Raw genomic sequence first — 25211 nt, 5'->3', positions numbered from 1 at the left:
TTCTCACAACACAGCTGATTGGTTTAAATGCATTAAGAAGGAAAGATATTCCACAAATTAACTTTTAATAACAAGGCACACCTGCTAATTGAAATGCATTCCAGGTGACTACCTCATGTCACGGATCCCTCCGGGAACTTTCATTACACACACCTGGCCCCTATTCCCAGTGATTAGTAATTGATTGTGTGCCCTTGGTTTACCAGTGTCCTGTCGATTTATTGTTACAATGCCCGTTAGTTCATGCGAGTACCTGTGCTGTGTGTTTCGGCATTCGTTCCATTGTGTATTGCGCAGATGATTACGGGTCTCGTCCTGTGTGATAATCATTGTGTGCTTGTTATTTATTTGAGGTACTCCTCGCTCTTTTGTTTGGGTTTCAACCCTGTTTTGTTTAACGTTTGTTTGGTCTTCGTCCCCGTGCCTTTACACGGCACGCTGTAATTTGGGTATAATAAAAAAAATATTACGCATACCTGCGCCTGTCTCCCGACTCATTCATACCGACGTGACACCTCATGAAGCTGGTTGAGAGAATGCCAAGAGTGTGCAATGCTGTCATCAAGGGTGGCTACTTTGAAGAATCTTTTCACACTTTTTTTTGGTTACTACATGATTCCATGTGTGTTATTTCAGTTTGATTTCCCTATTATTCTGCAATGTAGAAAATAGTAAAAATAAAGAAAAAACCTTGAATAAGTAGGTGTGTTAGCTTTCAAAGATTTTGATGGGTAACCCGACACAGGAGTATGAGTGGCGTGAAGTGTTTCCTTTAGGAGTGTGTGAGTATGCAGGTAGCTGTGTGTGTCAGGTTTGCAGCATCAATGTAACAGTATAGCTTCCGTCCCTTTCCTTGCCCTGAACCAGGGACCCTCCGCACACATCGACAACAGCCACCCTCGAAGCATTGTTACCCATCGCTCCACAAAAGCCACGGCCCTTGCAGAGCAAGGGGAACAACTACTTCAAGGTCTCAGAGCGAGTGACGTCACCGATTGAAACACTATTAGCGCACACCCTGCTAACTAGCTAGCCATTTCACATCAGTTACACCTACAACGACTAAAGCCGGACGACGCTGGGCCAATTGTGCACTGCCCTATGGGACTCCCAATCACAGCCAGATGTGATACAGCCTGGATTTGAACCAAGGACTGTAGTGACACCTCTTGCACTGAGATGCAGTGCCTTAGACTGCTGTGCCACTCGGGAGCCACGACTAAAGTCTGCAAAAACAATATAGTGAATACTATAGTATTTACTGTAGTGTATATACAGTTCTGTAGTATAATTAATATAGTTAAAGAAAACAGTGTATAGTAATTAATGTGTTTTTGCAGATTGTAGTATACTATAGTATTTACTGTAGTGTTTTAGTTGTACTATATTTGACATAGAATTGAAGGCTTTCTCCTTGGAGAAACTTACTGGAGAAATACTAAAAGTGCAAATTTTCCATAACCTGTATGTAGGTCAGTAGGACTGGGGTCTGAACGGATAGTTCAGAGCTTCTCCTCTTTTCTATAACTTATAGGGAACACAATATATGATCTATACTTGGCATGTAGGTTTCTCACTTGGCACAAATTGGGATATGGGGGGATGGGAATGGGCAGGGTAATTGCAAATGAAATACTGTAGTATTTACAATAGCTAAAAAAAGTATTTTTGCAGACATTACTGTAGAATTTACTATAGTAGCTTTTTGGTGGATAATATTGTAGTATTTACTATAGTATTCTACAGAATGCTAAAACATTCTATAGTAAGTACTACACATGATCAAGGGACACTACAGTGTGTAGTATAGTATTCCACAGTATAATACATATTACTACAGAATTCTATACTAAGTACTGTAGTATTACATATTTTATGTGGGTAGTCTACCCTGCATGTCAGCAGCAGACAGAATTATTTTGATTGTCACAGCGGAATTAAAATACTGTAGTTTGCTTATTTGGCCATGACTATAAGAAACCCCATAAAATGTACCAAAAGGAAAAGGTTATTTATCTTTTCAGTATTACAATAACACTGATACTGAATAGAAAATACTAGTATTAATAATATTGCACATGATAACAATATGATGTGCATGTATGTGCTTGTATATCGGTTATTTCTCTTGTATGAAGCCTTAGTCTTGATTACTCTATATTGTTTGTAATGAATGCTCAAAATATAACCCACTGGGCATGGACGTCAATTCAGAATCTATTCCACGTTGGTTCAACGTAATTTCATTGAACTGACATGGAAACAATGACGATTCAACCAGTGTGTGCCTAGTGGGAACAGATATCTGTGTCATGTTTTACTCATCAATAATGCAACGGTCTTACCTCAGTATCCTCTTTAGCATCCTCATTTGCGCCGTCTCCTTTCTCTTCAGAGCTGTCATCCTCATCATCATCCGACTCCATTTTGGCAATAGGTACATCCAGGGTCAAATTCGCATTTGTAAGAAATCCACTTGGGTTAACATCATCCAGCACTTTGATCTCCAAATCAGCCTTTGGGTTGTCAGTGGAATTTATATTTTTCAAAGCCAAGCAGTCCTTTGGGAGGCCATCCGAATCCCCATTACTTGCACCGTCTCCATCCTCCTTAGGCTGGTTGCCTATGATAATGCAGAACTTTTTGATGACGTATGCCTTGGCCCAGTCGATGCCCCTGGTGATCCTGCTGGTGGCGATCTGCAGGTTGTTCATCTCCCCGTCCTCCTCTGGAGCCGCCAGGTTGTAACGGCTGAACGAGCTCAGCAGCAAGGTCAAGAAGAGGTTCAACACCTGGATGGATAGTTAGAAAAACTGGATTGTTTAGCACATAATATTTATTATTGTCCCCGATGTTCTTGAACCAGGGTAGTGAAATTTTTATGTACATTTCTTCTGGTTAATATTGTCAAAGTTTTCTAAAAGTTAGACAGTAACCGTGTAACTTCACCTCTCAATAGTATCTAACAGTGGTATTGGACTTGTGTGACCTCAAACGCCTGCTACATCATCAGTAGACTTAAGGCTGCCCCCTCCATGATTCCTGTAAGCCCTCTGCTATTTTCTCTATGCCACCTGCCCCAGTGGATCCCCAAACACCCCAAGGTCAGACCTGCTGGCACATATTATGGAACTAATAATAGCCTCTCCATTGAGTGAATGGTGTGTATCCTATTCCATGCCACTACTAGTCAATGAGATTCTCCCCGGAGTTCAGACAGAAAGCCATGTTTGTCTTTGGCACATTGTTTGTTGTCAGGTTTTCGCTAAACTGGCATAGCTATTACCTCTCTTCATCCTATGAATAACCAAAGAGGAAACACGACCAGTTTTGTTTACAGTGAAGGACCGCCTGGTATCCATCAAAAGAATGTGGAGCTGGCATAATCTACGCATTATCTTACAGCAACATAAGAGCTGCATCTGTGGTATGTGCACTGTATGCATGGAGCGCTCCACCGAACATGCTCCCCGATCTTTCATGTTATGTGTATTACACCTTTTGAGTAATCCATTAACTAACTAAACACCAAACTACTTCAATGCCCACCCTCCAGTGCCCACATCCCATGGTTCAATGCATAACTCACCACTAGTTTACCGATGACCATGGCCATCATGAAGACGACGAGACAAATGCCCTGTCCGGCCACCTCCATGCAGTCCCACATGGTCTCGATCCACTCTCCGCACAGCAACCGGAAGATGATGAGAAAAGCGTGGAAGAAGTCATTCATGTGCCAGCGGGGCAGCATGCAGTCCAAGGAGATCTTGCAGACACAGTCTTTGTAGCTCTTGCCGAAGAGCTGCATGCCCCCCATGGCAAACATGAAGACGATGATGGCCAGGACCAGAGTGATGTTAACCAGGGTGCCTACTGAATTACCGATGATCTTGATTGTCATGTTGAGTGTGGGCCAGAATTTGGTCAGCTTGAAAACAAGCATCTGCCCCCAAAACAGAGACATTAATAGGTTACATAGGGCTGGTTTCCCAGAAACTGCTTTAAAAAATGTTAACAAAACTTGATTTTCCATTGAGCTGTGTCCAGGACACTGGCCCAATAAATAGGTTTGCAGAATTAGTATCACTTTACTTGTGCCTAATGTGATGTTAATCTTGCATAGGGAGGGTATATTACTTTGAAAGTTTACCAGTAAACTACCAATATTTTTGTAACTTTCTAGTTACATAATTTATCTAAGATCTAATTATCTTTTTGGGTACTTGAGATTATCACAGGTGTCCGGAATTGTATATGTACAAAACTATTTAATGAACAAAAATATAAAACGCATCATGTAGTGCTGGTCCCATATTTCATGAGATTAAATAAGATCCCATTCCTTTATACTTGAGTGTATAAGAGTTGTTGTGAAATTGTTAGATTACTTGTTAGATATTACTGCATGGTCGGAACTAGAAGCACAAGCATTTCGCCACACTTGCATTAACACCTGCTAACCATGTGTATGTGACAAATAAATTTGATTTGAAATGTTCCATACGCACAAGAAGCTTATTTGCTCCGATTTTGTGCCCAAACTTGTTTACATCCCTTTTAGAAAGCATTACTCCTTTGCCAAGATAATCCATCTACCTGGCAGGTGTGGCATATCAAGAAGCTGATTAAACAGCATGATCATTACACAGGTGAACCTTGTGCTGGGGACAATAATAGGCCACTCTAAAATGTGCAGTTTTGTCACACAACGCCACAGATGTCTCAAGTTTTGACGGAGCAAGCAATTGGCATGCTGACTGCAGGAATGTCCACCAGAGCTGTTGCCAGAGAATTGAATGTTCATTTCTCTACCATAAACCACCTCCGATGTCGTTTTAGAGAATTTGGCAGTATATCCAACCAGCCTCACAACCGCAGACCATGTGTAACCACGCCAGCCCAGGACCTCCACATCCTGCTTCTTCACCTGCGAGATGGTCTGAGACCAGCCACCCGGAGAGCTGATGAATCTGAGGAGGAATTTCTGTCTGTAATAAAGCCCTTTTGGGCCTAATTTATTCATTTCAATTGACTGATTTCCTTATGTGAACTGTCACTCAGTAAAATTGTTGAGTTCATATTGTTTTGGTATTCATAAAATAATCTACAATTATTTTATTATAAAAAACGTAATGACAAAGCTGTAAAACATTATCCTAAATATAAACCATCAACTTAGTGAATACAAATGGTGTTTAATATAAGGGTTTCAGCATGTCATACAGTTTAAGTCGGAAGTTTAGCCAAATAGCCAAATACTTTTAAACTCAGTTTTTCACAATTCCTGACATTTAATCCTAGTAAAAATTCCCTGTCTTAGGTCAGTTAGGATCCCCACTTTATTTTAAGAATGTGAAATGTCAGAATAATGGTAGAGTGATTTATTTCAGCTTTTATTTCTTTCATCACATTCCCAGTGGGTCAGAAGTTTACATACACTCAATTAGTATTTGGTAGCATTGCCTTTAAATTGTTTAACTTTGGTCAAACGTTTCGGGTAGCCTTACACGAGCTTCCCACAATAAGTTGGGTGAATTTTGGCCCATGACAGAGCTGGTGTAACTGAGTCAAGTTTGTAGGCCTCTTTGCTCGCACACGCTTTTTCAGTTCTGCCCACAAATTTTCTATAGGATTGAGGTCAGGGCTTTGTGATGGCCACTCCAATACTTTGACTTTCTTGTCCTTAAGCCATTTTGCCACAACTTTGGAAGTATGCTTGGGGTCATTGTCCATTTGGAAGACGCATTTGCGACCAAGCTTTAACTTCCTGACTGATGTCCTGATGTTGCTTCAATATATCCACATAATTGTCCTGCCTCATGATACCATCTATTTTGTGAAGTGCACCAGCCCCTCCTGCAGCAAAGCACCACCACAACATGATGCTGCCACGCCCGTGTTTCACGGTTGGGATGGTGTTCTTCAGCTTGCAAACCCCCCCCTTTTCCTCCAAACATAACGATGGTCATTATGGCCAAACAGTTCTATTTTTGTTTCATCAGACCAGAGGACATTTCTCCAAAAAGTATTATCTTTGTCCTCATGTGCAGTTGCAAACCATAGTCTGGCCTTTTTATGGCGGTTTTGGGGCAGTGGCTTCTTCCTTGCTGAGCAGCCTTTCAGGTTCTGTCGATATAGGACTCGTTTTACTGTGGATATAGATACTTTTGTACCCGTTTCCTCCAGCATCTTCACAAGGTCCTTTGCTGTTGTTCTGGGATTGATTTGCACTTTTCGCACCAAAGTACGTTCATCTCTAGGAGACAGAACGCGTCTCCTTCCTGAGCGATATGATGGCTGCGTGGACCCATGGTGTTTATATTTGCGTACTATTGTTTGTACAGATGAACGTGGTACCTTCAGGCATTTGGAAATTGTTCCTAAAGATGAACCAGACTTTTGAAGGTCTACTATTTCTTTCTGAGGTCTTGGCTGATTTCTTCTGATTTTCCCATGATGTCAAGCAAAGTGGCACTGAGTTTGAAGGTAGGCCTTGAAATACATCCACAGGTACACCTCCAATTGACTCAAATGATGACAATTAGCCTATCAGAAGCTTCTAAAGTCGTTACATAATTTTCTGGAATTTTCCAAGCTGTTTAAAAGGCACAGTCAACATAGTGTATGCAAACGTCTGACCCACTGGAATTGTGATACAGTGAATTATAAGTGAAATAATCTGTCTGTAAACAATTGTTGAAAAAATGACTTGTGTCATGCACAAAGTAGATGTCCTAACCGACTTGCCAAAACTATAGTTTGTTAACAAGAAATTTGTGGAGTGGTTGAAACACTTAGGTTGGAGTCATTAAAACTCGTTTACGTAAACTTCCGACTTCAACTGTATGTTTAAAAAAGATTTTCACACCAATTTATTTGACCATGTCAATACATAGTGTTTTACAATGTCTTTTATCGTAAATGTTGTAGAGTCAAACTGATGGCAGTTGGGGAAAAAAGTAAATAGTTGGAAGAGTTTCAGAGTTGATAAAAAATAATGCCATTGTTGATTTAGATGCTTCTTTCATTAGGCTAGTTTCTATTAAACCATATAGTCTATCCACTAGAAACCCATGGACATTATGGACACAGATATACAAAATAAATAATATGATCACATAATATACAAGTTATTCAAGTATAAATGAGCAAAGTTACCACAGATTGCCATAGATGACCTGCTAATTACCCAAATTACAGAAGATTCCGTTAACTTTGGTAAATTACCCAGTAGTTTTCAACCCTACTCTTAGGGTTGTTTATGAAAATTAGTTTATGAAAATGTATTGATCTATCATGATTGATTCTCACTGCACAGTTACACTGAGGGAGTATGATCTATAATGTGGGTGGAGAGACCCTCACCAGACGGAAGGAGCGAAGCAGGGACAGACCCGTGACGTCGGCCAGCAACAGCTCCATCAGGCGGATTGCCACAATGATGCTGTCGAAGATGTTCCCCCCGACCTGGAAGTAGTAGTACGGATCCATGGCGATGAGCTTCAGCACCATCTCTGCTGTGAAGATTCCTGTGAAGACCTGTACAAGAGATGAGAGAGGGGGGCCTAGTGAATTCTATTGAAAACTGTGCCATGTGTAGATATGTAGATTCTCATGGTTTCTGCTTGCACTGTAAACCTGCATTTTTAACATGATCATTTTGAGAGAGAGATTTCGAAGGTACTCCTATCATGGCAAGAGAGGTAAAGTGGAAGCGCATCATTAAGGAAGGTAACTCACCAAGTTCCCCACACTCAGCATTTCTTCAAACTGTATTGTCATGGGGTAGTGCTCCATGGCCATGAATATGATGTTGAGTACAGTGCAGATGGTGATGAACAAGTCCATGAATGGGTCCATCACTATGAAGTACATCCACTTCTTGAAAGTCACCCAGGGCACACAGCAGTTCCATTTCAGGAAGACGTCTGAACAATTGTACCAGCAAGGCGGACAAGGCCTCAGTTCCTCCTCCAAATCTGTTGGAATGAGGGTAAAGGAGGAGGGTGTTAACATCAGAGTACATTTTGTGAGTTTTAGTTATTTTGTACATGACCCTGCAAGATAAGGATTTTTTATGGGTTCATGATTTGTTTTCAACCTTTTATTTATTGTTTGCAGCACCTAAAGTTCAAAAGTATTACTGAAGTCTATGTAGGTCTTGAAAAGTATTACTTGTCTTGAGCACCTAAAGTTTCAACGTGTAAGGCTGTGGGTTGTAGGTCTTATAGCTGAAGCAGCTGAAACAATGCATCATCACTGCATTCGATGGGAAACTTTGATGATGAAACTGCATAACTCATAAAAGGATATAAAAGAAGCCCTTGCTCTAACACAGTAGCCAATTAAAACACAGGTATGGGTGGATATCGAAATAAAAGTCCTATACATCATATTCCAGTCCCACGCATGGATACCTTAGGACATTTCATTTCTCGTATACAGGTCCATTGCGATTTGTGACAGTTACCGTCCATGGCATCTTGGCTGTAGACACTGTGTGTCCTCTTCTGAAGGCCTGCTACTTCCAGCTGGTCCTTACTCCCCTTGGGTCCACTGGCCCTCTTCAACACAACAGCAGACAGTAGAACAAAGAGAAACAAGACAAATATCACCAGACGCATAGAAACACACAAAAAAATATATGTTTTGTTTAACCCCCTTATTTTCTCCACAATTTCAATCTTGTCTCATCGCTGCAACTCCCCAACGGGCTCGGGAGGCAACGGTCAAGTCATGCGTCCTCTGAAACATGACGCGCCAAACCGCGCTTCTTAACACTCGACCGCTTAACCTGGAAGTCAGCCACACCAATGTGTCGGAGGAAAGACTGTTTACCTGATGACTGAGATCAGCCTACAGTCGCCCAGCCTGCCACAAGGAGTCACTAGCGTGCAATGAGCCAAGTAAAGCCCCCTGGCCGAACCCTCCCCTAACCCAGACGACACTGGGTCGCCCTATGGGACACCGGATCATGGCCAGTTGTGATACAGCCCGGTATCGAACCCGGGTTTGTCGTGATGCCTCTAGCACTGCGATGCAGTGCCTTAGACCGCTGCGCCACACGGGAGGCCAGCAACCCCCTTTTTCAGAGCCAAACCGAGCCTAACCAAACCAAGCTGTACTGAGTTGGTTATGCATTCATTGGTTATGCATTCATCGTAGTTGCTGAAACTATTCTGAAAAGGAATAAACAATATGAATAAACAATATCCGAGCCAGCCCAGTTTGTTTCAGGTCGGCACATTAGTGTGAAAAAGGTCATAACATCAAGAGCACAGCAACCCATCTGAGCCATGCGGCTCACCTCCTGGTCTGCCAGGACCTTATCGGCGTTGGCTCTGACCATGATGCCTTCATTGGAGTCCTTTTAAAGCCTCGCCGTCCTTATCAAGGCTGGAGGACGTACACACCTCATCATCAGCAACCTCTTGATCTGCCTTTTCATCGCTCTCTTTCTTAGATGTTCTACTGGACGGTGAAGTCTGACTGCCAGCAATTACAGTGTGTTCATGATGCCTCTCAGTCAAATAATCAGTCAATCATTGACCAGAATCAAGCAAACTAAGGACGAGAAGGGCCAACATGAGAAGTAATCTGCAAATTAACACTTAGAATGATTACTAGGTATTTTTGGTATTTATTTATCCAGTTCGTCAGACATTTTAATCTAGAGTTGAATCGACTAACTAAATCTTACTCTTTCAACCATCATCTGATCAAAGAGAGCAATTCATTGTTTGTTGATTGGATTTATATATAGGGCCTTTCTTCCTGGATGCTCTAAGCGCTTCACATGCATAGTAAGTTGATCACACCTCTTTGACCTCCGCTTCTCTCCTTTCCTTCAGCTGCACCATGATCATGGCATACTCCTCCGCCTTCTCCTTGGCCTCGGCCATGGTGGCCTCGTTCTGCTCAGCATACGCTATGGCCACCACAGCTAGGATCAGGTTGATCAGGTAGAACGAGCACAGGAAGATCACCACCACAAAGAAAATCATGTAGGTTTTCCCTGCTGAGCGAAGAGTCTATGGGTAAGAGGGGAAAAATGGCCAGTTAACTCACCAGTAAACCGAGTGAGTACTCTTTCTGTATCAATATCCCTGATGACACAATAGATTGCAATCTCTCAAATTCAAACCTGGTCTACCGGCTGATGTTACAGATGTAGATTTCAGGAAATATCAGCAGCAAATACATCTCTATGTCATCGAAGCACATGATATATACGCACCAGCTGGAGTAGATTTTCCCAGAAGTCCTGTGTCATGAGCCGAAATAGGGCAAGATAGGCCCATCCAAAACTGTCGTAGCTTGTGTATCCATAGTTGGGATTCCTTCCGGCCTTCATACACATGTATCCTTCAGGACATTTTCTGTCAAAATGCCAATGAAGTGGCACAACAAATTGAATGGGACTTATGGTCTTCAGCATTCAAAGACATGTATTTGAACTATGTTGAAATTCTTTGCACCATATAATGCATTCTCAACAGAGAAGGTAAGATTATATGCTCAACTCTGATATCCCAAAAAACCTACCCAGCATCAGAATTGTTTCCACAAAGAAGAGGGTCTAACATTCCAGGAAGGAAGTAATGGTTCACTGGAGGAAAACAGAGAAGGGACCTCCATTAGAGAGTGCATCAAGTTGATATACAGTGCATTCGAAGATATTCAGCCTCTTTCACTTTTTCCACATTTTATTACTTTACAGCCTTATTCTAAAATGCATTAAATATTGTTTTTCCCTCATCAATCTACACGCACTACCCCATAATGACAAAGCAAAACAGGTTTTTATTTTCTTTGGCTAATTTATATTTTTTTTAACATATGACATTTACATAAGTATTCAGACACTTTACTTTATTGAAGCCCCTTTAGCAGCAATTACAGCCTTGAGTCTACTTGGGTATGACTCTACAAGCTTGCTTGGCACGCCTGTATTTGGGGAGTTTCTCCCATCCTTCTCTACAGATCTGCATCACATCCGGCCATGATTGGGAGTCCCATAGGGCGGCGCACAAATGGCCCAGCATCGTCCGGGTTTGGCCATCATTGCAAATAAGAATTTGTTCTTAACTGGGTTGCCGAGTTAAATAAATAAAATAAAAAACGAATGATCCTCTCAAGCTCTGTCAGGTTGGACGGGGAGCTGCACATCTATTTTCAGATCTCTCCAGAGATGTTTGATCTTGTGTCACGGGCGTCGTAAGGATTGGACCAAGGTGCAGCGGGAATGTGAATGCTCATCTTTATTAAATTATAAGAAAAACAAAACAAAACACTTAATACAAAAAACAACGACGAGAAACAGTCCTGTAAGGAACACACTACACAAGGAACAACTACCCACAAAAACCCATGAAAAAAACACCAATATTAAATAGGACCTTCAATTAGAGGCAACGAGGAACAGCTGCCTCCAATTGAAGGTCAACCCAATAAACTACACATAGAAATAGAAAGACTAGAACAAACGTAGAAATATACTAACATAGAACATTAACCACAAACCCCGAAACGCATACAACAAACACCCCCTGCCACGTTCTAACCAAACTACAATAACGAATAACTGGTCAGGACGTGACATCTTGTTCAAGTCCGGGCTCTGGCTGGGCCACTCATGGACATTCAGAGACTTGTCCCAAACCCACTCCTGCGTTGTCTTAGCTGTGTGCTTAGGGTCATTGTCCTGTTGGAAGGTGAACCTTCGCCACAGTCTGGGGTTCTGAGCACTCTGGAGCAGGTTTTCATCAAGGATCTCTCCGTACTTTGCTCCGTTCATCTTTGCCTCCATCCTGACTAGTCTTCCAGTCCCTGCCGCTGATAAACACCCCCCACAACATGATGCTGCCACCTCCATGCCTCACCTTAGGGGCAGTGCCAGGTGTGACGCTTGGCATTTAGGCCAAAGGGTTTAATCTTGGTTTCATCAGACCAGAAAACCTTGTTTCTCATGGTCTGAGAGTCTTTAGGTGCCCTTTGGCAAACTCCAAGCGGGCTGTCATGTGCCTTCTACTGAGGAGTGGTTTCTGTCTGGCCACTCTACCATAATAGCCTGATTGGTGGAGTGCTGCAGAGATGGTTATCTTTCTTGAAGGTTCTCCCATCTCCACAGTGGAACTCTGGAGCTCTGTGTGAGTGATCATCGAATTCTTGATCACCTCCCTGACCAGGGCCCTTCTCCCCTGATTGCTCAGTTTGGCCGGGCGGCCAGCTCTAGGAAGTGTCTTGGTGATTCCAAACTTCTTCCATTTAAGAATGATGGAGGCCACTGTTCTTGGGGACCTTCAATGCTACAGAAATGTTTTGGTACCCTTCCCCAGATCTGTGCCTCGATACAATCCTGTCTCGGAGCTCTAAGGACAATTCTTTCGACCTCATTGCTTGGTTTTTGCTCTGACATGCATGCACTGTCAACTATGGAACCTTACATTTCCAAATCACGTTCAATCAATTGAATTTGCCACAGGTGGACTCCAATCAAGTACAAACATCTCAAGGATGATCAATGGAAACAGGATTCACCTGAGCTCAATTTCAAGTCTCATAGCAAAGGGTCTGAATACTTATGTAAATAAGGTACTTCTGTTTTTTACAAGAATTTCAAGAAACCTGTTTTTGCTTTGTCATTATGGGGTATTGTGTGTAGATTTTAGGTATTTGTATTTATTTAATACATTTTAGAATAAGGCTGTAACGTAACAAAATGTAGAAAAAGTCAAGGGGTCTGAATACTTTCCGAAGGCACTGTACTTATATAAATGTATGTTTTTTTATATAGTTATTATATACAGTAATATCATATAGTACTGTGACAAAATCCCAGCTAATATATAGTTAACCTTTCTGGCGAAGGCGTTCTGCTAGCGACCCACCTCGACAACATCCGGTGAAATTACAGAGCGCCAAATTCAAAATACAGAAATAGTCATAATAAACATTCATAAAAATACAAGTGTTATACATCGGCTTAAGGATGAACTTCTTGTTAATCCAGCCGCTTTGTCAGATTTCAAAAAGGCTTTACGGCGAAAGCATACCATGCGATTATCTGAGGACAGCGCCCCGCTTACAAAAACCTACAAACATTTTCCAACCAAATAGAGGAGTCACAAAAGTCAGAAATAGCGATAAAATGAATCACTTACCTTTGAAGATCTTCATCTGGTTGCAGTCACAAGAGTCCCAGCTACACAATAAATGTTTGTTTTGTTCGATAAAGTCCCACTTTATATCCCAAAAACTCTTTTGTTGGTGCGTTTTGTTCAGTAATCCACTGGCTCAAAGGTGGTCAAAACATGCAGAAGAGTACATCCTACTAGGACCGGTAAAGTTCGTTGAAACATGTCAAATGATGTTTATAATTAATCCTTAGGTTGTCAATTGTCTAAATAATCGATAATATTTCAACCGGACAATAGCGTATTCAATAGAAAGGAAAAACAACGAAGGGCGCGCACTCGGTCACGCGCGCAAACCAGCACTGCATGATTCTACAGTCCACTGATAGAAAGGTCTCATTCTTCTTCATTTTTCAGAAAACAAGCCTGAAACAATGTCTAAAGACTGTTGACATCTAGTGGAAGCCATAAGAACTGCAATCTGGGTCCTAACCCATTAGATACTCAGTAGGCATTCAATTGAAAACTACCCACATCAAAAAAATCCCACTTCCTGGATGGATTTTCCTCAGGTGTTCGCCTGCCCTATCAGTTCTGTTATACTCACAGACATTATTTTAACAGTTTTGGAAACCTTAGAGTGTTTTCTATCCAAATCCAAATCTACCAATTATATGAATATCCTAGCTTCTGGGCCTGAGTAACAGGCAGTTTACTTTGGGCATTTTTCTCATCCAGACGTCGAAATACTGCCCCCAAGCCATAAGAAGTTGGTTCATTAAGTCATTATCAATTCCCTGAATCAATGTACCATCAAAAGCCTGTCAGTACCTTAATCATTGATGTATGCATTGAAGTCCCACGTGCTGTTGCCACCTTGTGTCATTATAGCCCATAGCTTTACTGAAGCATGCATTTTTTATATTTCTTATTCAAATGTGTGTACTTCTTATAGAAGTGTATATACTTGTCATGACTGTCCTGATCAGGTCAGGTTACAGGAGACCACAACCCTGCAGATTATCTCTCACCCCCAACAGAGGAGGAGAGATCTAGGGTCTGAAGATGTGGAGGTTTTATGACCCCTCACGCCCATGATAAATCTTAGGCCACAGACGAAATTCCTTTGCCCTCACTATGGAGAACTGGCCTCAGAACATTAAACATGCAATAAAGGGACTTTGGAATAATGGTTTCCATCAGCCACAATGGTGGTCATGACGATAGATGGAATATGAAAATGTATGTAATTTTTGTTTTGTTATTAAAGGTTAACAGATGACGTTATTACGAAAACATTGTACCTTTAAGAGTTTTCCCAGTATATGCCTGATGTTTATACATTGTACGTTGTGTGGAAATGTCCAAATCAAAGAGAATGTTTTGGTAAAGATGAAATGTGAAGTTAGTTGTCTAAAATTGGATTTGAGTAAAATCTAGGCCTTGCCCCTTAACTTGGTACGCCCAGAGAATTGCCCTAATGGCGGTTACGCCCACTTCTGACCCGAAGGTATAAGACAGGGGACTGAAGAATGAACTGGAGACTAAAGTGACCCCAGGCTGCAGCCAAGGTCTAACAAAGTCAACAACCCCAAAACGCAACACAAGGTTGAAGACAAAGAAATCTTTTTCTACCCAAGCTACGGATGAGTAGCTGTGTCTAAGCGGGTAAATTCAAGCCGAACCACCTAGCCTCCACTCTTCATCGAATCGTGGTATCTACGCTGTTTCATTCCTACGCTGTGAGCTCTGAGCTACAGAGCTGTCTGTCCTCAGATGACACTATCAGAGAAAGGGGGAGAAATCAGACCTCTAAGCCAAAAGGGACACTGACATCGTGAGGACAACCAGAGAGTTGCGTCAGAGAAGTGCGTCATTGAGAAGCCTAAACGAGCCATGCGGAGCTTCCCATCTGAGACCTCCAACACGTAATTACATCATTATATTCTGACCCATAAGAGCGGCAGTTCGGGGAAAGGCCAGGGTTAAAATAAGCATAGCTGACAAATGCACCCAAATGTATATTTCTCTCGTGTACTTTCCTTTTTTCCTCTCTCTTTTAAATCCCCATTTTGAGTAACACGCGCCACAGTGTGTTGGCCCTTTTATACTAAGTCCTAATCAATAGCCTAGACTGTGTTTTGTGTATGTGTATCTTTTATCATAATTTTAGCTTGCTAGTAAATAAATAATCAACTAAGATTGGTGTGGTACGAAGTCATTGGTGGGACCCGGGTCCGTGCAGATTCCCGGATTATGCGACGTTCAGAAATGAGACTGTAGAGGAAATTGATTAATTAGCGACTGTTGTAAAATCGATATTCTGATATTCTTTGAGTTAATTTGGGAAATAGAAACTCAATTAAACTAATTTTCCCATGGTGCCCCAGGTTAATGAGTTAATAATTGCTTGATTCATTGCTTGATTCATTTAATCACGCAATTATAAACCGTTAATCATTCGATGACCAACAGTCGTCACATTAACTAATACAACGTCACGACATACTTATACAGATGTATATACTTATTCAAAACTATCATACTGTAAGTGCCATGATAAATTCCCAATTAATATAATGATTAATTAGGCCATTATCAACTGTCCTTCCACAAATCAATGTGCCATCAAAAGCCTGTCAATACCGTAATCGTTGATGTATGCCTTGAAGTCCCACGTGCTGTTGCCGGTGTTTGTGCCATTGTAGTCCATAACGTCATTAAAACCATTAGCCATAGGGATGTTGTCGGTGGAGCTGAAATTCCATTCCCCAGGGGGCCAGCGAACACACTTCTGCTTCAGGGTTCCCATGAACATTTGCAGGCCGATCATAGCGAACACAGCCAGGCAGAACACTGTTAGGATCATCACATCAGCCAGCTTCTTCACTGACATGATCAGAGTGCCCACAACGGTTTTCAGACCTTAAAATAAATACAAATAAACATTTCAAATAATCTGTGACCTGTAAACTATTTGTTGAAGAATGAATAACACGATGTTGAGAATATTTGAGTGTGCTTGATGTCCTTGTTCTCTGTATGTTGTAATGAACAACCTTTTTTTTTATTGTGTACCTTGCAGGGCATTGTGCTTATAATATAATAACAGATGCCATTTACCAGATACTTTTATCCAAGGTGACTTACAGTAGAGTGCTGAAAATACAAACCAAAACAACTCTAGGGTTGCTTGCACCGCACACTTACCATCTGAGCTACACAGGAATCAAAGCAGGTGTTCAAAAGCAGGTGGTGCAGTAAACAAACACACCCCAGTGGGATTTGGACCTTCTTATGTGACACGTACCGGGAATTCCAGTGATTATTTTAAGGGCTCGGAGTACACGGAAAACCCTGAAGACAGACACGTTGCCCAGGTCAGCAAACTCTGTGAGGTACCTGCCGAGCACAAAACGTAACAACACAACCGCACATTAGAATAGAGGAGTTGACGTTTGATGCGTCAGTTGCATGGACTTTTAATCTACACTTAATTCAATACCATTGGCTCAGTTGTTATTCTAACATGTGAGGATCAGAGGGTTGCTATGGTAAAATATATGGTTTAGCGGAGGATATATTTAGCTCAGGGCAACTATCGACTTCTAGAGCCAAATGGCAGTGTTATTTGTAAACCGACTGCAGAAGGCAGGAGTGTGACTGGACCAGTAAGACACCATATATGGAGATTTAGTTATGAAGTGGCATATGTCATGATGTGGATGTGACTCACACGCAAAAGTTTCAATGTTTGAAGAAGGATGACACTTACAAAAATACATTTGAAAGAAACTAGATCACATTAGGTTCCACAGAAACAATCTGTTTCATATTTTGATAGTAGGATCCTTAACCCACTTATATGGACAGCCTACCAGGAACAGTGGGTTAACTGCCTTGTTCAGGGGCAGAACAACCGATTTTTACCTTTTCAGCGTGGGGATTGGATCCAGCAGCCTTTCGGTTACTGGCCCAACACTCTAGCCGCTAGGCTACCTGCTGTACATGACTGAAACTAGCCGGATAAACTTTATGGTGTTACTTTTCATCGGGGCTCCAAGGCCATATGCAGTACAGTATCTGCCCCTCATATACAGTACTGTGTCTGCCCCTCATAAGTCATAGTGCAGCGATTTGGAGCACCACAGACCTTTAGTCACTTGGTACTGGGACAAAGAAAGCCAGGGAAGGAGGTGAACACCTAGAAATAGACCCGGAGTGTGGTGGGTGACCGACCTTTGCAAGTGGACAAATATTTTCATTCAATGGGGCTCCATGATAAAGCGAGGCAAGTGGTGTAGAAGGGCATTATGGAGAGAGAAAGAGGGATGGAGAGATACATTTTATATTTTAGTCATTTAGCAGATGCTCTTACCCAGAGCGATTTACAATTAGTACTCCTTAGCCAAACAAAATAAAACATAGCTGCTTAAAAGAAAAGGAAATACATGCAAGCTTTGCTCTGTTTACTAAAGACTAGTCAATCTGAGTCAGAGTTCCCACTTTTAGCAAACTTCTGACCTTGGATGAGACACAGGGCAGGGAACATGCCCACAATAATGACAGGGAAGTGTCATGATTGCAGAGAGTTCCATTTCAATCCAGTCAATTCAGGAAATTTCAACATTGGTGAATACTGAATTTCAACTCACTTCCTGAATTGACTGAGTTGAAATAGGACTCGACCTAAGGTGAGTGTACAGGTGTGAGGATCGGAGGCAGAGGGGACAAGTTCTTTCTAGGTGGTTTTCACCGGGTAAGGTTGTATTCTAGGTGGATTTGACCAGGTGGACGTGGATGAGGAAGTAATCATCATATTTGATGTAGTAGACAGAGGGTTTAGAGCGAGAGTACATGGGGTGCTGGGGCCTGGGGGGAGGAGAGGTAAGGAGCAGACACAGCCAGGGTCAAACTCATTAAGCCATTGGAGATGTCCTTTGACCTTCCTGACCATTGACCTTACTCCTTCACTCATGCACCCAGACACACAAAGAAACACACGAATACACACACTCTCTAACACCTGTCCCTGTGTCTAATATTACTGGGTTGACAACTGACAGCAATCCCTCTCCCAATACTCACGTCATGCTGATCAACATGAAATCCAGCCAGTTCCATGGATCTCGAAAGTATGTGAAATCTCCAAAACAGAAGCCACTGGACAACACTTTAATTGTTGCCTCAAAGGTATAGATACCAGTGAAAACATATCTGCAATACAAAAAGAGGGGGAGAGAGAGAAGCTTTATAAAATAGCTTTAGGTCAAACTTTGTAGTGGTCAAAATCACTCTCAATAATGTTATGACCAATCTTTTAAATAATGACAAAAATCACAGATATTTATTTTAACATTTACACTTTTTTTAAGTGCCCCCACCCCAAAATGTAAGTATTGACTTGAAAATACATGGGAAGCTGATGCAGGCAATATAGTTTTCACAAAGCATTAATAATCTCCTACGTCGGTTTGAAACTTACTCAACAGTTTTACTCCATGCCGGAGGGTCACTCATCGTCATAAACGCACAGTTGAACATGACTGTCAACATGATGAACATGCTAAACAATGTACCCACATTAAGGAAATAACATGGAGTTACAATGGTATTCAAATCTAATTCTAGGGACCAATTTAATTAGTCCCTTTATTTAAGAACATGTTCTTTTATTTATATCTTCTGATTCACATGATTTTAGTAATCAGTAGTTGCTAATGGGCGACATACTTGATAATAAAAATCTTTAATAATAATAAAATCACATGAAACAAATCATGACCATTTTCCATGTGGATCGAACGGCGGCTTCTGATAAGAGTAGGGGGAGCGGTATGTTTCCTCATCAACAATTCATGGTGTACCGAATTTGAAAATATCTCGAGCTCCTGTTCACCCGACCTGGAGTTTCTGATGCTAAAACTCATTTTAATTAGATCGATTAGGTATGTTGTAACTGTTGCCAAATAATGACATTACCATATATGGCTAAGGATGTGTGAGTAGGGTGACTCGCCTAGCGGGTCTCAAACCCACCAGCACCAATGACGAACACGCTAGCCACTGTCCCAATAAGGGATATCTCTAGGGAATGTCCAGAAGAAACCCTAAACCCTTCTCTCTAGGCACTTATGTAGATCAGAAAGAACTTAATATGCGTAAGCAATAGGGTGAACGCACTTTGAAGTAAATCTCAGCTCTGTTAAAAGTACACTCATGACAAACGTTCATAGATCATAGTGATTCAGGAGTATCCTTAAAACAGGTTAATATGCCCCACCAACATCAGACAACTAAGCCCTTAAATTTTGAAATAAGTACACTACTGGTCAAAGTTTTAGAACACATAAATTAAATGTTCCCTTAACCAACGGAAAACTGGACACTCAAACATTAGGGGCGGGTAACATTACAAAAACGTTGTCTCTCCATAGAATTGTTAGCTGGGATGTATATAAAAACATCTGTGATGCGTATAAAGCCATCCCCCTTCCCCACTTCGGCCAATCAGATCACATCTCTCTGTTCCTACTCCTTGACATACAAGCAGCAACTCAAGAGGGAGCCACCAACACAGAGAATAGTGAGGCGCTGGACAGAGGAGGCAGATTCAATGCTGCAGGACTGTTTTGAGAATACTGATTGGAATATGTTCAAAGATTCATCCACTCAGGACTCATCCATTGACGAATATACAACGTCAGTCACAGGCTTCATTAGGAAATGTGTTGATGATGTTGTACCCACAATAACAATCCGGAAATACCCAAACCAAAACCCTGGCTGAACGGAGATATCCGTACCATGCTGAGTGCCCGTACTGCAGCATACAATGTTAGCAGAACAAACCCAGATGACTCGGTGGCTTGCGACACGTACAAGGCAAGAAGGTACGAGCTCCGCAAATCCATTAGGGAAGCAAATAGACAAGACAAAATTGAATTGATGTTCGACAACTCAGACTCGTCAAGCAGGTGTCAAGGACTAGACTATCATGGACTACAAAGTCAAATCCAGCTGTGTGGTGCCCACCGAAGCCTCCATCCCAGTTGAGCTTAACACATTCTATGCTCGCTTCGAGGCAGACAATACGGATCCATCCAGGAGAGTCTAGCTGCTCCGGACAACCAGGTGCTTTCGCACTCCGAGGCTGATGTGAGGAAAACTTTCAAAAGTGTGAATACTCTAGCCCAGATGGCATCCCTGGCCGCATCCTCAGAGTGTGTACTGACCAGCTGGCGGGTGTCTTCTCTGACATCTTCAACATGTCTCTGTCCCAGGCTGTAGTCCCCACCTGCTTCAAGGAGGCTACCATACGTCCCAGCGCCCAAGAAAAACAAGGTGACATGCTCAAATGACTATCGCCCCATCACACTCACGTGCTACGAGAGGCTGGTCATGGCCCACATCAAGGCCAGCACACTGGACCCACTCCAATTTGCCTACCACTCCAGCAGATCCACAGAAGATGCCATTTCCATTGCTATTCACACAGCTGTAACACATTGGAACAACAGGAACACCTATGTGAAGATGGTGTTCAACACCTATTGTTCCCTCCAAGCTTGATACCAAGCTCAGAGCTCTGGGTCTGGACACCACTCTCTGCAACTGGATGCTGGACTTCCCAACGGGCAGACCTCATGCTGTGAGAATTGGCAACAACCCCTCCTCCACACTGACTCTTAACACAGGGGCCACCCAGGGGTGTGTCCTCAGCCCTCTACAGTACTCCCTGTTCACCCACGACTGTGTGGCTTTGCACAACACCAATTTGCAATGCCACCCGGGTCCTCTTCAAATACTACTGCTACACCATCGAGAGCATCCTGACCGGTTGCATCACAGCCTGATACAGGAATTGCTCCATCCATGAGTGCAAGGCCCGACAGCGATTAGTGAAGATGGCCTAGTGCTCCCACCCATCCAGGACATCTACTTGAAACGGTAATGAGGAAGGCCAGCAGCATCATCAAGGACCCCGCACACCCCAGCCACGAGCTGTTCACTCCCTTACTGTCGGGCACATGGTATCGGAGCATGAGGTCTGATACCAACAGGCTCAGAGACAGTTTCTATCTACAGGCCATAAGACTGCTGAACACTTGAACTGGACTGACCACCTGCTCTGATTCTCCGCACCTTAGCACACATGCACACGCACACACACACACTATACTAGCACACTTCTTGGACTCTGAACATGCAGCAGGATGCTAAGTTATATTTATTTATCATGTTGATGAGTGAGATACTTGTATTGAAAAGATATGAATGCATGAGAATTTTGATGGATCCTCTCCTGAGAATACTGAAGGGAGTCAGAATGTAGCAGGCAGGCTCAGCATTGAATCTGAAGATTGTATTCCCTTTGGTGATGACAATAAAGGTCTGAAAAACAAGAAGTAAAGAAGTATTTGAAGTCCAATATTATCTTTACTTTAATTGAATGTATTAATGTTTGTCTCAAGGATGTTAGCAAAATAGAGTTTGCATGAATCATGTATCACGATACATCAGTTATTGTTGTAATCAGAGGGCATATACCCTCTGAATAATAACAATATAATAATACTATTTGGAATGTGTAAGTCTGTCAAAATACACATCTAATTTGAGCTTATTGTAAAGGAAATTACTTTGTGATAATGTCTGGTTCTGTGGACACTCAGTCCTCTGGCTATTAAGGGACAGGGGCTGCAGTGCTCACTTTGTGTGACTTGTAGAAAGGATCCAGTTCCTCCAGGGGCGTGTTGAACAGCTCACATGGTGGGTCTCCATAGATGAACGGCAGGGTCTTGCCGGCCTCCAGGTCGACGGCTGGCTTTGCCACCTCCGAAGAAGGTAAAAAAAAAAACATGATTACTAACACTTTACCATTTCTTACTAGCATTGATTTTGCGGATAGCAGCTATTTTAAAAGAACGTTTTATTTGCAATGGCTTGACTGTGATATGTGGTAATTTGAACTACCTTATTTGAATCCACTGATTGTAAAGTCACTCTGGAATCTGGGTAAGTGTCCGCTAAATGACTAAAATGTTAAATGTACCTCAATGTTCAGGGTCTTTTGTCTCTCCTGCTCCTTTGCTTCCTCGGCCATCCGCCTATCAATCTCCACCAGCGACTCAAGGGTGAAGTGGCGGAACACTTCGGTGCCTGGGGGAGGGAGCAGGGCGACCATCTTGGCATTCTGCTGGGTGAGAGATGCAACCACACTGGGGTCTCTCAGCAGTGGGCTGTGAGTTGGAGGGATGGATCAGGAAGATGAAAAGATTTAGACACGAAAATGGAAGTTTAAAAAAAAATACATCTTTAAAATGCATTATATAAAACAACATGTTTTGGCATATTGTTTCATAAGGGAATTTCATGGAGAGGGACAATTACACAGAGAAATGATTGGGTGAGGACACTGTGCAGCAGCTTCAGCTGAAATGTGAACTCAGACATGGGTCCTTTTCTGTGTTTTGAGCAGCCATGCCTTCATCTGCACTTTGTACAACAATCCGTAACCCTGCAGCCACTTTACAGAATCCTCTTCCCCTTTTGTCAATGGAAACTCCTTTCCAATGACAAAAGGACTTCTAAATAATACTATTTTGACCATACCAAGGCACTGTGGCTGGGGACATTACGTTACCGCCAAAGTCTAAGGGTAGACCTAAAAAGTTCTAGCCCCTTGGGTGCTGCCATATAATTACATTAGAAGTGCCCATCCAAGAATGCTCAAGCTCATTGGCCATGGATAAAATGACTTCAAATAACGTTATATGTACAGTAGCTAGGGTTGCAAAGGGTCGGAAACTTTCCGGTAATCTTCCATGGGATGTTAAGCCCGGGAATTTGGGGAATTTTGCTTAAATTCATCAAAAAAAAGTTTGCATATAACAGTGAACCTTTTTTGTGGGGAAATTCTAGGTATTGTTGCTATCCCCAATTCAATAGAATTGCAACCCTCTTCATGCACAGTGCATTTTTCCATCACATGTGCAGTGCACTCTTCCATCACATGTACAGCTGATTCTCAAGATCTTGCACACTAATGAGATGCTATTTAGCCCACGCTAGTACACTGTCTGAGCCAAGGACTACATGCTTTCTGGTAAGTTTTGATTACAATACTGGGTGGGGTGAATATATTTTATATAACGTACATGATTTTTTGTTAACTAGTAAATAGTAGCCTACAACAAAGTGTGTTTAAATCATTTCCAACTTGTTAACAATTTCTTCTAGTTAGTTTTTGCTACCATGTGGGCTTTAGCTCGCTTGAGCCTGCTAACTGAGGAGTGTTAATTCAACTGTTTCCATGCATGTTTCATTTTAAAACATATCTTACAAAGGAGTTGTTTAATCTAACTGCATAACTACTTATCTGTACATAGAATTGTATTTTTTTTTTACAAATGTTTTTCTCATTACGGGAACATGCCATATGTGATGTGTGGAGACATTTCACTGCAGCTACAGGGAGCTCCCCTTTCAGTACAGGGAGAACACTGTAAGAACGGCCCATGTTCGGAATTTTGTCACTGTACATTTCAAAAGTGCTAAACAAATAGTTATATTGACAATGTCCGTCCTAGCTCGCTCAGTAATGTCTTAATCGAAATTACGGATTGCCTCTTATCCGCTTGTCATCCCCTTATGCCATAGTTTGTACATCTCAATTGTCAGTAGAAACTACATTTGGTTAAGCAAGTCAGCCATATCAGCTTTGCTTTTATAAAAGGCAGTAAATGAGGCTGAATGAACTGTTTCGCTGCCAGACAGGGCTCCGCTGATCGCCAACTGTAGCAGTGGTAAGATGTTGGGACTGCTGTTGGGACAGCTTTATGTAGACCCTAACAGTTTGTGGGCACAGTTTGTCACTGTTATAGTGATGTGTTGTGTTGTGTAATGGCTTTGCTGGCATGCATCACAGTTTAATTAATTATTTTGCCCCACCAAGATTTACATGCTAAAATCGCACACACACACAGACGTCACCCTGTGTTACTGAACAACAAATTTAAAAAACAATAAGCTATGTTCCAGTTGATAATACAAGGAAATACAAATTTGTATTATATAATTTCTCAGAACTTCCAGTTGCAATAGTTGTAAAATAACATGTTAAAGATAAATATTGACAGAATCCTGGATAAAATCATCACAATAGTATCTATGTAGATAAAATGCTATTTAGCACAACAAAACCTGGCAACTCTGGCTGAAACAATCAAACCCATTCCCTCTTGCATACAACCACCAATGTGGTCCCTTCAATTTAGGATATTATGAGCAATTGAATTATGTTCCATTTTATTAAAGTTATTTTCTGAGCGTACCAACCATGTTGATAATTGAGCACTGACTACCATCACATCTTTAAGGACAAACAGAGAACTTCTAACTCACAACTTAACAGTGAGAATGTGAACCCCAATCCCCACCCTCCTGAAATGTGTATATCCACTTACAGTAGTCGAGGACATATTTTCAGGTCCTTAGCTTTCTTCCTTCGAAAGGTCCTGTGCCTCTCCCAGGCTTCCAGCAGTGTTATCTTTCGGGTCGGCATGACTACAGAGTCCTCCGCTATCCTTTCACAGTACGGTTGTGCCTTTCTTTACACATAGAGCAGTTCTGAAGGAACTCATTTGCTGGCAGTCCCTTTTAAACTGCTGGATTAACACAGAAGTTCCACCTCCAGCCTCATGCAGGGTCGAACAAAGTTCCCATTTTTCTTGTTGCACGTCCGCCCCTATAGTCCAAGTTCTCTACCCGTTTTACCCATGGATGGGTTATAGCAGGGGCAGAAGGACATTGTTCTACTGAATGGAGCCACTTCATGATGGATTGTTCTTAGAGAAATTAAGGCCAGTGGATCACTGGGATACATTCAAGTCACTGAGCAGACACAGTCTAGAATGTAAATAGGGAATTGTTGCAGAAAGCTTCCTATATTATGGCTAGTTAAGTTGTCTTTAATGTTTATTACTACAATTACTATTACTGTTAATTGCAGCTGCAAGACTTATTTGACATGGCAACAAAATGTGTATGAAATCTCAGTATTATCTAGTT

General features: G+C 41.9%; 1 protein-coding gene across 1 annotated transcript in view; it reads right to left on the bottom strand.

Annotated features, from left to right (window-relative positions):
- Positions 1–24822, bottom strand: part of LOC115170945 (sodium channel protein type 4 subunit alpha B) — a 34640-nt gene extending 9818 nt beyond the window's left edge. The window contains exons 1-16 of the mRNA XM_029727356.1: positions 24608–24822; positions 22195–22381; positions 21853–21975; positions 21415–21533; positions 18625–18714; positions 18228–18356; positions 16450–16541; positions 15786–16064; positions 10549–10612; positions 10241–10382; positions 9822–10034; positions 8474–8567; positions 7744–7982; positions 7369–7542; positions 3590–3946; positions 2346–2792 (exon numbers count right to left, since the gene is read on the bottom strand). Coding sequence (XP_029583216.1) covers positions 2346–2792; positions 3590–3946; positions 7369–7542; positions 7744–7982; positions 8474–8567; positions 9822–10034; positions 10241–10382; positions 10549–10612; positions 15786–16064; positions 16450–16541; positions 18228–18356; positions 18625–18714; positions 21415–21533; positions 21853–21975; positions 22195–22381; positions 24608–24705 — 2847 coding nt within the window. The 5' untranslated portion in view covers positions 24706–24822. The remainder of the gene's footprint in view (positions 1–2345; positions 2793–3589; positions 3947–7368; positions 7543–7743; positions 7983–8473; positions 8568–9821; positions 10035–10240; positions 10383–10548; positions 10613–15785; positions 16065–16449; positions 16542–18227; positions 18357–18624; positions 18715–21414; positions 21534–21852; positions 21976–22194; positions 22382–24607) is intronic.
- Between the last annotated feature and the right edge of the window lie 389 nt (positions 24823–25211).

The sequence above is a fragment of the Salmo trutta genome, chromosome 32 (genome assembly GCF_901001165.1).
Source record: "Salmo trutta chromosome 32, fSalTru1.1, whole genome shotgun sequence".
Classification (NCBI taxonomy): domain Eukaryota; kingdom Metazoa; phylum Chordata; class Actinopteri; order Salmoniformes; family Salmonidae; genus Salmo; species Salmo trutta.
Note: the sequence above shows the minus strand (reverse complement) of the source record. Positions and strands in the feature narration are given on the sequence as shown.